We start from the raw sequence: 14,234 nt of genomic DNA on the forward strand, positions 1-14,234 counted from the left end.
TAATCTTGGATTTGCATATTTAACTCAGCACTGATACAGTTTAACTTCTTTGAGTCATTGAAACAATCAGGTCTAGTATATTCTACATATTGTATCTGTAATGTTGCCAAGCAGCGTGCAAATCAGTTTTATCTAATTTTAAAGCTACTCTGCGGTTCATGTGGTTAAAAACAACAACTGAGGCACTGATGATGATTTTGGTTCAAATGAAAGTCTATATATGAAGAAATTAGTCGAGTGGTAAAATAAATTCTCTCCTCCTTCTATCACTTCTGCTGATGTGTCCTCCAGCAACGCGGTTGACCTTTCTTTTCGTTTCCATGGAGCGGTGCAGATGTGTCTGTTTGAGCCTCGTTAGGTGGAGACAGAAACTGGCGTATCCTCTCTCGTGCCTGGGAGCGCTGCTACACCTTCAGGTTGTTGTTGTGTTTGAGGTGACAAAGAATGTGTTTTCGCTGATAGCCTGGAAGGGTGTGAAGAAGTTTTTAATCAGAAGAGCCATTGCCAAGATTATTAGAGCTCAAGTTAAAACTGTAAGACTCTGGGGCGTTAGCTGTCACTGTGTGCTTTAAGACATAAAGCTGTTAAAGAAGCTCCCTCTACTGTTATTTTTACACAGTTTAGCAAATTTACTTTTTTAGTTAGTGTCAAAACAAATAGAATATGCAAAGAAAAGTGACAAAGCACCCATTCCAATGATCTGAAAAAAGTCATATGTACCTTTTTTTAAACACATTTTTACATAACTGAGAAGTAACTGAGAATTAAGGTCTTTTGTATCTGCGTGAGTTTCCAGACAGTCTGACACAGTCTGCAGTCTCTTAACATTAGTGTGTGTGTGTGTGTGTGTGTGTGTGTGTGTGTGTGTGTGTGTGTGTGTGTGTGTGTGTGTGACATAGCATTTCTATATTTTTGTCACACTTTTGTCCCTCACCAGAACATCCTGAAGTGCAAATATGTAAAGAAACAGCAGTTACATTTACATTAAATGTTTTTCACCAGAACTCATTTTTTGGACACTTGAAGTCTAACAAACATGTTGAATGCACTGCCTTATATGAATGATTAGCAAAGTTGATATTTTGAATGTTCTAAATTGTTCATGTTTATTAGTTTTAGTTTAGTTTTTTATTAGTTTATTAGTGTGACTGTGCAGCCTTCTTTTTTACTGCTGTTGCTGACTAATGGTTACATCTATTTGGGCATTACTTCCACCAGCTGTCTATCAGTGCAATACATGAAACCAACAGCAGGAAAATATGTATGAAAACGTTGCTCAATACTGCTACTAAAAATACTCCACAGGGTAGCTTAAAGGGGAATTAATGCCTCTTTGTGATTTTCTGGTATTTTTGTAACTGAATATTAAAAATTGTCAAAGTTGAAACAACTTGAGGTGAACGTACCGTATGTAAAAATGCTGCCTGCAAGTCAAAACCCAGGGCTTCAGCTTGTTCTTCACTTGCAAAGTTACTTTTAATTCCCCATCGAAATGACGTCAGATTCTTTATGCATGCCCACAAGCTGTCATCAGCTCTGTACTGCTTGTTGCTAAGGTTGTTCAATGGGTTGTTCACATTGTCTGCTCACATATTTGAGATCAGGCTTGGGGCGGATGTGTTTGAGAAGTTCTTGCTATCACCACTCACTCTCTTCATTCACTCTGTAGCTCACTGAACCACCACTGCTCTCTGTTTTTCCCTCCTGCTCTCAGCTTTCTCTCTCTTTTTTTTCTCACCTTTTTAAAAATGAGTTGGGGAAACTAACATCAAAGCTTAACTTTACTTTAAACATTATCAAATGAAGAGAGATGTCCTCCCCTTGTCTTAGTCATGTCTTTGTCCTCCCTCATGGCAGGCTTGTACAGGCAGGGTTGTACAGCTCTGATCAGTCTGGCTTTTGTGATTTGCCACTACAGCGTGATGTCGGGTTATGTTTCTGCAAAAGTTGATTTGGGTTCAACTTCTTTTGCTGTCTTTTGTGGCACTCCATGTGTGTACCTTTTTAAAGCCTAAACGCACTACTATTCAAATGAATGGGAGGACTGCTGTTTTTCCCACAATGCAGCCTTAAAGAGACAGGAGCTAAAACAGCTTGTTTGGGACACAGGCTGAGCTGAGGGGCTGTGTTAAGGAACAGTATAAGATAAATAATGTTTTTTGAACTGTTAATAATGCAGTAGCGATAGTGGTCTGGTTTGAAGGGCCCCTCGGTGGGCAGACCCAGGTACTTGGCCTGCTTGTCTGTCAGCTTGGTCACTTCCTTAATGCAAGCTATTTCAGTGAAGCCAGAGTATAAAAGTATAGACCTGGAAATATGGATCATATGTTCCCTTTAAATGTTAATGCACATTTAATGCAGGTCTCTTGTCAATGTAACCAGTAGAGTGGGAAAGTGTCTCTTTCTCATTATGTGAACTTGAAAATACTTTATGTGGAAAACATGTATAATATTGTTCCATTTCAAATTTCAAGGAGTGGAAAAAAAGATTCTTGATTACTCAATTAAACTTCTGGTCTATAAAAAAACAGATTTTTCCACAGCCCAAGAGAACAACTACAAATTGTTTGATTTGACTGACCAAAAAAAGCCAGATAACCCACCACAGAGGACTAGAAAACATTAGGGAGCTGGAACCAGTAGCAGTTTTGTTTAAAAGGGATTCATAAGTGGTCACAATTGTTGCTATTTAATCTATTCATTGCTTAAACTTGAGTTTTATCAAAACATGTTCTTTTAATTTTGCCTGTAATAGTAAATAAATTCAAAAGTGTAGAAAATTAAAAGGAAATGAAACTGCTGTCTTGAAATTTGCCCTGAAAAACTCAAACTCTCAAACAGAGAAGTAGATTAAAGAAACAAAGAAAAATCAAAGGATTTAGTCCCGGCAGTGCAAATGGAGAAAAAAAAAGCAGTTTTAACATTAGATCCAATGACTTCTGTTTGAAATTTGTGGGATGAAAGGAAACACAATCTCCCAAAGTCTCACAGACAAAGGACTTATGCATATGAACACTAAACCTGATTCTGTATTTGGTGAAGTACAAAAGAAACTTGACAAAAAATGACTGTTGGATTGAGAGACCCAAACTGCTGCTTTACTTTCAGAGAACAAGTCTTTGTTCAGCTCTCATTCATTCCTTAAATCTGCTAGTTAATTGATTCATTAATCCAAGATCAATAACAAACTACTCTGTATTGGTATTTTCTTCAGCAATGAATGATACATTTTCTTTTAAACTTGAAATATTATCTCATTTCAATGTAGACAATGGTCATAAATGTGCTTTTCTTATATGTCGTAGCATATTGTTTCTCTTGTGCATGCTTCAGTGGGTGTGGTATCAAACAATGAGATTATATGCAGCGCTGGGGGGAGAATTATGGTATGTTGAGGGCTCAACACCCACTGAATACGCTGTAGACCGAAGCTGTGTTTGACTCCACTGGCTAATTAGTGCGATTACTGCACAGCTGGATTGGCCAGACGTTTTACTGAGTTTTATCAAAAGGATCACTCACTCGATGAAGGCTTCAGCCCGACAACTTCTGCTTCAGCAGAGTCTCTCTATTTTAGGACTGCAGGACTGTGTCTGGGGAGTAGCCGTCTAAATTTAAGAGAGTGGGAAAACTGAAGCAACCTGTTATGAAAAATGTTCCTCTTTCTGTTGCGGTTAATTCTGCTGGTGTAAAAAAACGTTGTGATTGCAGCTACTTTGTCGCGACAGATACTTCATCTTTTTCTTTTTAAATGTATGCTTTAAAAGTTAAAGGGTTTCATTTGTAGTATATATTCTTTCTGAGAAATAAAAAAATTGAACTACCCGCAAGATTTTCCTTTTGATCTCCACCCCTTCAGTCATCCTCTGTGCCAGTTTCCTTTCATCATATTAACCTTTTCTTCCGTCTGCCTTCCCTCAATCGTCTTCTACCTTTCTTGCTCTCCACTCCTGCTAATCTCCCTCGTCTCTTCTGCTTGACCTCTCTCTCCATCGTCTGACCTCTCTCTACCCTCTCTCTGTTATCACTTTCTGTCTTGTAGCCTCTCTTCACCTTTCACCTTTCCAACCTGCTCTCCTCTTGCTCTTGCTCTCTCTCTCTTCCTTCACCACCCTCTCTCTCTCTCTCTATCTCTGCATATCTGCTCATTTATCTGGCATGTTTCTCCCCTCTGCAGCAGCCCATCGGACCAGCATGGCTCCTCCAAGCCCCCGCTGAGCTCCTCGGCCATGACATCACGCATCCTGTTGCGGCAACAGCTGATGCGGGAGCAGCTTCAGGAGCAGGAGCGGCGGGAACAGCAGAGACAGCAGGCCTCCCAGTACCCACAAACCACAGCGGCACAGACCCCGGCCATCAATGTCAGCGTCCCAGTCAGTCTACCGCCTGCTGCACAGGTGCCAATGGAGGTGCTGAAGGTAAGAGACCACGGTTCTGGTTTCTAACGGCAGGGGACAACAGGGAATATTGCACGTATAATTAGTAAGCTGTCAAATTTATTACAGTATATTCTTAAAGTTTCCACCTCTGGAAGTAGAAGTTGCATGCGTCATTGTTGCAGTCTGAGTGGTCCATGCAGTGCGTGTATTTATAGGCTTTATTGACTCGTGTGTGTGTGTGTAGACAGTCAGGCAATCGTGGTTTTACTATGACTGTGTGTAAAAAAAAAAAAAAACACAGGAGTGAGTGAAGTGTGCTAAAATGCGTATATGGGGATTATCTTTCCTGAGAGAATTCCTCTTTAATGCATGCTGTGCTTCCAGCCATTTGGATTTAGCCATCTTTAATCCTATTTGCTCAGCTACATTCACATCTTTTCATAGCTTTGATTCCCTGGCAGTCCGAGGGACAGGAGACTCTTAAGATTTTCTGTACGAGTAGAGACCGTTGTGTTTGTGGGTGCATTTTAACAAGGCAATTTGGTAAGTTGATCTTTTTTTCCATGTGTTTTCAGAGAGTTGGTAATATTTATGAAATATTAATAGAAAAGTGTTGTACTGTATTTCATGGTGGTGAGCACGCTTATCTGTGGATTCTTTTTTTCTGGTACATTTCCTTTTAACTCAGTGATTTATAGTATAAAAACTTGCTGTGTGATTGTGATTTAGAAAGATTTACACAATACTAAGATTCTCTAACTTTAGCGAGTTGCTCCTGTTTCAGTTTAGCACTTGCATTTTCCTGGAAATGTGTGTGTTTGCATCGTTATAAAGGCGATGAAATATGTGTGGAGTTTGTTATGAGGGCGCATGCCTGTATGTATATTCTTGCCAGGCGTTTGTATGTATTGTATTTATTTCCATTTCCACATGATTGAGTGAGTCTGGATTTCTCCAAGAAAGAGAGCTTTTGGTTTTGTCACTGATTTGTTGTTTTTTCCAGTACGTTCATTTTTGCAGCTGTGCGATCATAAATGTAAGCCTTAATATTAAAAAAAATATATATATATATGACAATTGAGGAAATCTGTGCACAAATATATATATATCGTTGCATTTGTGCATTTATTTTAAAATCTCAATATCTATAAATTTAAAATACTTACCTACCAAAACCTGATTTTTATACAACTTCAAGTATAGTGGCGTAATAATAGCTGCCAAGGGGAGAAATAAAAAGTAATGTTACCTCTGAATGTAACTGTTTGAGATTGATGGAAAAGCTTTGATGAAAGGATACATCAAAGTTTTAACAGTATAGTAACCTCTCATGGTGTGGAGTGTAAAGTACAAATATACTGAGAGCTATTGAATAATCTTTGCTGAACTAAATCCATCCACAACACTTTCAGAGATTTCATGGTTACTTGCTCAGCCACACTTTCATCACCCTGGATATGTGTGGCATGGGCCAGCAGTGAAGGACAAATACAGTATATCCATTGAAAACATGACCCTCTTCATGCAGCATAAACATTACTTACTCTCCATAATCTGCAGCTCTTTTGAGAGGTTTAGGACGCCCCCACCCCGAACCCTCGCCCTGTGTACAATACATCAAGTTAGAATAATTTCTCTGGTTTGGCGAGAGCTTACAGACATTCTTCATTGACTGAAGCCCTCAAATGAAAAGGCCGTTCCAGCTTGGCGCTGTTGAGCTGGGTTAACCTGCTCTCCTGTCTGTGGATAGATTAGCAGAGTCCACACAAAGCTCAGGGGTACCAGGCAGAGCTGCTGGACCTCAAAAAGTGCAAACATTAAGCTCAGATGAGTTTATCTAAAGACTGATTGGACCCTTAATTAACCAAGTGACCTCTGACCTTCTGGAGAATAAGTAAGGGATCAGTTTAGGGATCAAGACAAAGGCGAGCACAGCCTTACCACACACCGAACGTTAATTCAGTGAAGAATGCTCGTAATTAGCCCCCACTGCTTTCATTCCATGGCATATTTAAGAGAAAAAAAACACTGCTTTGAAATTTATGTAGGATAACTTCCTAAAAGGGTTAAAATATGATTTCTTGAAATTCTTTTTTTTTTTTTCTCCAAAGGATTTATGGTGGCATGAAAAGAACAAAGTACTTGTCAACCTTGTACAAAATGTACATTACTTTTGGATTATACAGTCACTGTAGCTCGTGACCAGTATGTATCAGAAAGTATAAGAAGATGCCACACAGATGTTTCATTTAAATTGAGTCATGAATGAATGCAACAAGACATTCAAAAGCCATGCACATTTAAAGCCAAAACACATTATATTTTATATTTGGAAAAAATGTGTCATGATATTAAACACACAGTATCAATATTTCTCAGTAATTGTAATCACAGTAATTTAAAACAAGCTTTCTAAATATCACAGCTGTACATTATCAGTGTATAAAACTGAAATCCACTCGGCCATAAAGTTTTTTTAAAACAATGTTTTATGCTAATTTTAACACAACATTGCCCATTTAAAGAATCATGGGTTGTATTACGTTGGTAATTTGCCAGGCGTTTGCATAATAGCATGACAATACGTCAGAGGTGGAGAAGACCACAGGTTGCTCTGATGTAGCTGCTCACATTAGCATCACAGTTGTTGTCTACAAGTTCCATGAAGCCCGTTAGCAGCTTAACTGTGAGACAAATGGCCTATTCTTCTGCTCTGCATAGCAAATAGGGCATTCTTGTTAATGTATCCTGGTAGGACCATCATGGAATGCCCACAGCACGCAAGTCAAAAAAAAAAAAAAAAAAAAAATACAAATCAGTGTTTGTCATTCTGCCCTCACCCTGCGTCCTTTCTCAGTACAGCAGTGAGCTTTGTGCATGTTTCTGCAGAGTGTTTCTGACTCTTTGGGGGTTATGTTGCCGATGCCCTCAGGCTCACTGATGGCTAAAAACGAGCTGATAAACAACAAGCCGTGTTGTTCGCTGTATTTGCAAAAGCTGGAAGTAAGTTAGCAGTTTGCACATTTACAGATAGTGTATTTTGGAAAACGTACAAAATGAATATGATCCAAGTTAACTTCAAGTCCTGCTGGCACTAAGTTATCACTATATATTTCATTTCTGTGTTGACTACTGAATGGTTAGTGTTGGAGATGTATCACAGTGTATGTAGGACTAAGACAAATGTTTATATAGGAACAACATCATATACATTCCTCCTTATACATTCTTTACGTTGGATAACAAAGACGCTGTAGAAGTCCAGTCTGTGGAGATGTGTCCACTTTGTAAACACACCATGACAAGCAGCATTTTTCACCCATCTGGGTCTTGAACATTTCTCACCCTCAGACCAGTTCATCATAACAAAAGCTACAGTATGTATTGACAAGACTGAGATGTTCCAGTCTGAGGTCTGTGGCCCCAGGGCCCTTCAATGAACTCAAAGCAGTGAGATCATATAATTATGCGTGATAATTTAGGAAAACCCTGAGGACAAAAACAAGTTTGAAAAAAATACTGATTTTAATGTAAAGGACTAGACATGACAACGTGACAACATGATAACGTATAAAAATGAACAAACTTTAGAACAAACAAATTGATTTTCAAAACTGATTTAGCTTCTGTTTGGTCTATAAAATGTATCATTTTCCACAGTCCAAGGTGACATATTCAGGGTGCTTGTTTTATCCGAGCAGCAGTCCAGTACCTGCAGGTATTAAGTTTACTGATATATGAGACAAAGAAAAGCTGGAAATGATTGGCAATTCTTTTCAATCATTTTTTGTCAATAGACTAATCTGTTAATTGAGTAATCGTTTGAATTTACACCTAATTTCTGCAGTGAGGAAATCAGAGGGAAAATGAATCAATACTTTTTAAATCTGAAACCCAAATGTTGCATTAGTGTACACATTCACATAACATTTATACAGTGGTACACATTTTTTATCGGGGCACCTTTAACTTCGTCTTGTGTACATAATGCCCTTAATGAAGTCTTTGTTTCTATTTTAGGATCGTGCGTGTGTGTGTGTGTGTGTATGAGAGAGAGAGAGAGAGAGAGAGAGAGAGAGAGAGAGAGAGAGAGAGGCAGTTGTATGGGGCTCCTACAGTAATCATTTGTGCTGTATCTTTGTTTCTATTTTTAGACAGCAAAAGGACAGTGATGTGGATGCGTGTGTTCGTGTGCATGTGAATATACATGAGACAAGTCAGTGGGTCTTTGTATAACAAAAATCTTGCTGTAGATGTGCAGTATGCATATAGCAATATTTTTCAATCTGGGTGACACTAGATAAAACATTCCCAAAATAATCTGCTATGAATTATTTACATTTCTTTTTAGAGTTGTTTTTACATTCAATACATTCATTTTAAGGAGTCTAAAGCCAAAATGGTTGTGGAGCCACTAACATACAGCTCATGATGGTCTGTGGTACAGAAACACACAAGAAATGAATGGAGTGAAAATACTACTATGTGATATCACTATTATTACTGCTATTGATGTCTATGTCTTCATCATTTGCTGGCTGGCTGGATTTATTACCGGCATCTATAGAAAACAGGCCATTATTAGACAAAACTGTAAGAAACACATCAGGAAGTGTTATAACATGTTGTGAAGGTAACTTGTGATCTAATTATTTTAGCAGATTACCATTAGATGAACCTCTAAGTAGCTGAGTGGGCCACAGAAATTGTTGAATTTATGAATTAAAAGTCTCTGAGGATGGTGCACCTGTTAACCTGACCTTCACAGAGCAGTCAGAGCAGGCTACATAACAAATGTTGCAGTTACTTAAACAGCCCTGGTTACTTCTTTTTTCTTCTCAAAAGCAGCTGCTATAAAATGATTGCGGTTCCCACACAGGGAGGATAGCACACTCAGTAATCCTCGAGGTCAGTGAGAACACCTAAAGTGTTGCAGCGATGGCGGGAACCAACTGATGAGACAGACAGGATTAAGCACGCTCTTATATATGCTTTCACACAAACTAATGCTAGTATGTATATCCATTATGTCTGCAACTGTCAGACTGTAAAACAAAGGAAGCGACTTGGAGAAGAGGAACACTGTAATAGTATTGTTTGGATTACATATATTTGTATTCAGTCGAGGGTTAAATATTTATAACACTTCACCAGATTTACTTATTATCAAGCCTTTTAAATCCCTTATTCAACCTATTTAGGTTTGACCCTCAATTGGCTTTCAACAAAAGTTGTAAATTGCTCAATATTTAAGAACTAAATCTCATAGACTGACATTCATATAACACGATACATATAAGACTTTTCAGGCAGATTACTGATTCAGTATTTCGCTAAATGTCTACCTAAATGTTTTCTACATTGCTGTTTGTTAATAAGTAACATTATTCTGATAAATGATGAAGAAAAATGCAAAAAGAATCATTACTTCCAGTTTCCTCAAATGTGAATATTTGCCTGTCATCTATGAAATTGAACCAAATACCTTTTTGGTTTTGGGCTGCTTGTCGGAAATTATGATGAGCATATTTGACTATTTTCTGACATTTTATGGACCAAATGATTCATCACTTAGTAGATGTCACAATAACATTAAAATACAGACAGAGTGAATCATTTCAATAACTAGTGAGGAAATAGAAAATACTTGAAGAGATTTGTTTGGCTCTGAGCTTCTCAGTCACAGTTGAGTTGATAAGTGGCATAGTTAACTAGTATTCATGGTTTGTTTATCCTGCGTTTACACACGTGAGTGCAAATAATTGGGTTCCTCATTTACGGCTCAAGTATATCCATCTGGATTAGGTTTCTAAATACTTATTTTATTGTACTAGTGTTCAGTCTATTTACAGGATCAACGTCACTGAGGCTTTTAATGTTAATAAAACTAAACAAATTGTTGGGTTTTTATTGACGTGACTTAAAAATGCAGGTGGTGATAACAGTGGAAATGCCTCTTAAGCTGTTATCAGTGATAGTAACAATATTACACTAGTGTTAAACATAATAATGAGACAAGATAAAGACTAAAGGTTTCTATTAGTAAAGGTAATGAATCTCATTCTTTTGGCCCAGAGCATGATGATATGGTTTCTTCTTAATAAGTCATTGACATGCTATAAATTTGCCCCCCTCCATGATGTCAGCTTTACAACCCTGTAGTGACAATTTGTAACCTAAGGTGATCTCATGCGTACCTGCAGGATATATGTTAATGTACCTCACATGAGTATCCTCTGCAGAACAGTGATACTGTGTCAAATCATGGAAAAGAGACACTGAAAGACTTTCTGTTCTGTTAGAGAAGTAGAACATTTTGACTGTCACAGAAAAGATAATCTGACCTGAACTGATTTATTTAAAATATACAGAGACATGCCAGGTAAAGAGAGAGTGTGTGGACTTATTAGCTTCCACAGATGAGCAGATGAATAAGATGAACACTTTTATACAAAGATATACGAGAGTTAATGCAACATAAGTAAAATGCAGTCAGGAGAGAACAGCGTGAATAAGTGCCGTAAAGCTAAGTTCAGTTCCGATAAGACATAGGTACCAACAGGCAGTGCTTAGAGGAAATGCATAGAGTGCATAGAAGTGGATAATAGGTTTTTTTTGTGTTTTTCTGCACTTTTTTCTTTGGTTCCACATGTCATGATAACAAGTTGTTTGTGGAGTGGGATATCATTTTTTTATATCCGTTCAGCAGCCATATCATTTTTACTGTGGAGTGCAGACCAGGGAGTTTTTCACAGCAGCAGAAGAAATGTCAGAGGTAGCTAAGAGTTCGTTTAGAGCCTGTGACCTCCTCAGCTGTGTTAATGAACTCAAATCCCCTGGGCTTAAGCAGAACAAACACTTAAGTTAAAAAAAAAAAAAAAAAAAAAAAGTAGGAGCAGAGACTATTATTCATAATTGTGCATAATTATTGGTTTATGAGACCAAGTATGTCTGTTGTTCCCGATTAAAAATGACATTTTAGAGACACGAGGAGATGCAAGCCTAAGAGTGTAACAGACTCTATTCTTTGTGCTGTGCTGGGACTGGGAACGCATGCCAAGCATCCACAGGGTTAAAAAAGTGGATGGGGCAAAGTAACAGCCCCGGGCAAGTTTCAGTAAAAGAAGTGGCCTTGCAAAACAAAGGCACTAACTGTTAGCACCACATCCTGACATCAAGTGATACACCATAAAGGAATAAATTCAGATTTTACATAAAACAACACAAATTTGAAAAGGCTCATTGTATTTTGCTAAGATTCCACTAACATGCATAACTAATTACGTGTCTTGTCTTTTAAAAGATGAGCTGGATGTGGATGCCCTCATATGAGCAGGCTTAGTCCTCTGGTGCAGCCAAGAAGGAAGCAGCCACAGTCCTTCTTAGTTTTTATCCGTCTTAGTTAATTTAACACAGAGGTTTAAGTTTCTGCTTTCTAATTTGGACATCCCAATTAACTGTAAATGATGCTTGAGATGCTTGGATATCATCCTTATGAGGTATGTTTAAAATCAATATTATCTTTTTTTGAGGTGTGTTATAAATTATAAATGGAAAATAACATCATAGGATCAGGACAAAGTCTACTGTATCTTTTTTGTTGTATCATTCCATTAAAAATTGAGGCAAAAGGCAGGAAGGTTTAAATATAGACCTCTAAATGTGAGACTGAACACAGCAGCACAGCTCTGTTTAAAATATGTTTTGGACGTTGTTTGTCTCTATGCCTGAAGTAGCTTTTCTGAATCATTAAGGCTGCGTGGGGATCAATGATACACAGAAAACTAATTCATCCATAACTGGGGAATGATGGATGTGCATGTCATTTTTTTAATGTAAAAAAATGTGGACTGTAAATGCGGAAATGCAGAAAACAAGTTACATTTAAGAGGAACATGCAGAAAGTATTTCCTCTTGAGACTTTCTGAGATAACAACTCTTTACAGCCTCACTGAGGTCAACATGCATAATGTATTGTATTGTATTGTACATGTATTGTATAATGCACAGTTTTGAAATCTGTGCCAAGTTATTGTTACATAATGGTCGGTACTTCTACTATACAAGGGAAGGTAAGACTTGGAGGTGTATTTAAAGTTGTGTTAATCTAGTAAAAGATGATTTTGTAAAAGCACAGAGCAGTTTACAATCAGATTAGATTCCTCATCTTTGTGATATTTGTTTGCTTGTATCATTTATTTCTAAACGAGCAACAACTGGTAATATTTTTTCCCCAGATATATTTCCTGCCACTGATATATATTTTTTATTTTTTGGTCTACTCTTCTAATTCTTTACGTTTCTACCATGCTCTCATCATGGCTTTTCTTCTCTCTCCACCAATAGGTCCAGACTCACCTGGAGAACCCAACCAAGTACCACATCCAGAGGTCTCAGCAGCAGCAGGTGAAGCGGTACCTGGGAAAGCTTGGCTCTCAGGTGTTGAGCTTGCCCTGCCCCAACCAGTCCTCTGACCACGGGGGCATGCCGCCAGGGCCGGGCAACAGCGCCCCCAACAGCCCTATGGCCTTACTGACCCTGAACTCTAACTGCGAGAAAGAGGTGAGTGCTGTCATTTTGACTTTTACGCAGAATACTCCTTTTTGTGATATTTTACTAATTTAATTTTACTTATTTATGTGTCATTTATCTTGTATGTCCTCTTTCTTTAGATGGATGATGTCATTGATGACATTATTAGTCTGGAGTCCAGTTACAGTGATGATATCCTCGGCCTTATGGACCCAGGTCTTCAGATGGCTAACACGGTATGTGTGTGTGTCTGTGTGTGTCTGTGTTTACGTCACTTTTTCCTCCACACTGAGCCTGCAGGCAACAAATCACTTCATGCTATTAAAGGTCACCACATAAGAGAGTTCAATTTTGTGTATTTGGTTGAAAATGTTGTTATAACACAACTATTACACAACAAGAAAACTAATGAAAAAACCTTTCATAAGAAGGCTAACGGCTACAGTTATTTGAAAGTTAAAGTTAGCTCTCCTGTGCTATCTTGAACAGAAACAATATAAAATTTAACGGTGATGTCATGCTTATTTGCATATTGTAACATTTGTTTATGTCACCACCCTTCCCATCATGCTTATCCTGTGATGCTGATTAGCATATAAGGGGAGGGGGGGGGTGATCCTTGTTTAATGGCTTTACTGTGTCCCCTCAGATCCCCGTGCCTGCTAACCTCATGGACATGTATGGTAATCAGGGTATGTCCCAGCAAGGTCTTCCCATCAGCAACTCTTGCCCTGCCAACCTGCCCAACATCAAAAGGGAATACTCAGGTAAGCAATGCAATCTGTGTCACTATCAAATGTTTGCCGTGAGCTGTGAAAATTAACCATACTTTCTATTTTGCTGCTATAGTGCATGGAAAACATCAGTGTTCTAACAATACAGACACACTTCTACTCTCCAGGCCTTTGTGCAGCCCACAAAGTAGCATTTTATAATTAGTCCAGTTTTTGTAATCCTCCTTTGTGTGGGGGTCTAAGAGAGCCAATAAGAGAACAAGTGTTCACCAACTGACCTGATTAATGACATTACTGACATATTTTTTTCCAGTGTGTTTGAGTCTATTCTGTACATTTTCATATTGAAAACAACATTATTTGTCATATAGTTTCACATTCCCCGGCCATCATGCATATGCTGGACAAGTCTGGATCCTGTGGCAAATTTGACAACTATCAAAGGCCTGAAGGGTTCCCTGTTGGTACGTGTGGTTATTTAGATACAACATTTAGAAGTTAGTTATTTGCTACTGTATGTGCTGCACATGTTTGATACTTCTACTGTGTTGTTATGTTCAATCACTAACAAAAATGCTTTGATTCAGAA

The 14,234-nt window shown here is 38.2% G+C and overlaps 1 protein-coding gene across 1 annotated transcript in view; it reads left to right on the top strand.

The window, feature by feature from the left end:
• LOC128357059 (microphthalmia-associated transcription factor-like) overlaps positions 1-14,234 on the top strand; it is a 28,904-nt gene that overhangs the window by 9,981 nt on the left and 4,689 nt on the right. The window contains exons 2-6 of the mRNA XM_053317291.1: positions 4,178-4,418; positions 12,726-12,941; positions 13,052-13,147; positions 13,561-13,678; positions 14,017-14,109. Coding sequence (XP_053173266.1) covers positions 4,178-4,418; positions 12,726-12,941; positions 13,052-13,147; positions 13,561-13,678; positions 14,017-14,109 — 764 coding nt within the window. The remainder of the gene's footprint in view (positions 1-4,177; positions 4,419-12,725; positions 12,942-13,051; positions 13,148-13,560; positions 13,679-14,016; positions 14,110-14,234) is intronic.

Source organism: Scomber japonicus, chromosome 4 (assembly GCF_027409825.1).
Source record: "Scomber japonicus isolate fScoJap1 chromosome 4, fScoJap1.pri, whole genome shotgun sequence".
NCBI lineage: Eukaryota > Metazoa > Chordata > Actinopteri > Scombriformes > Scombridae > Scomber > Scomber japonicus.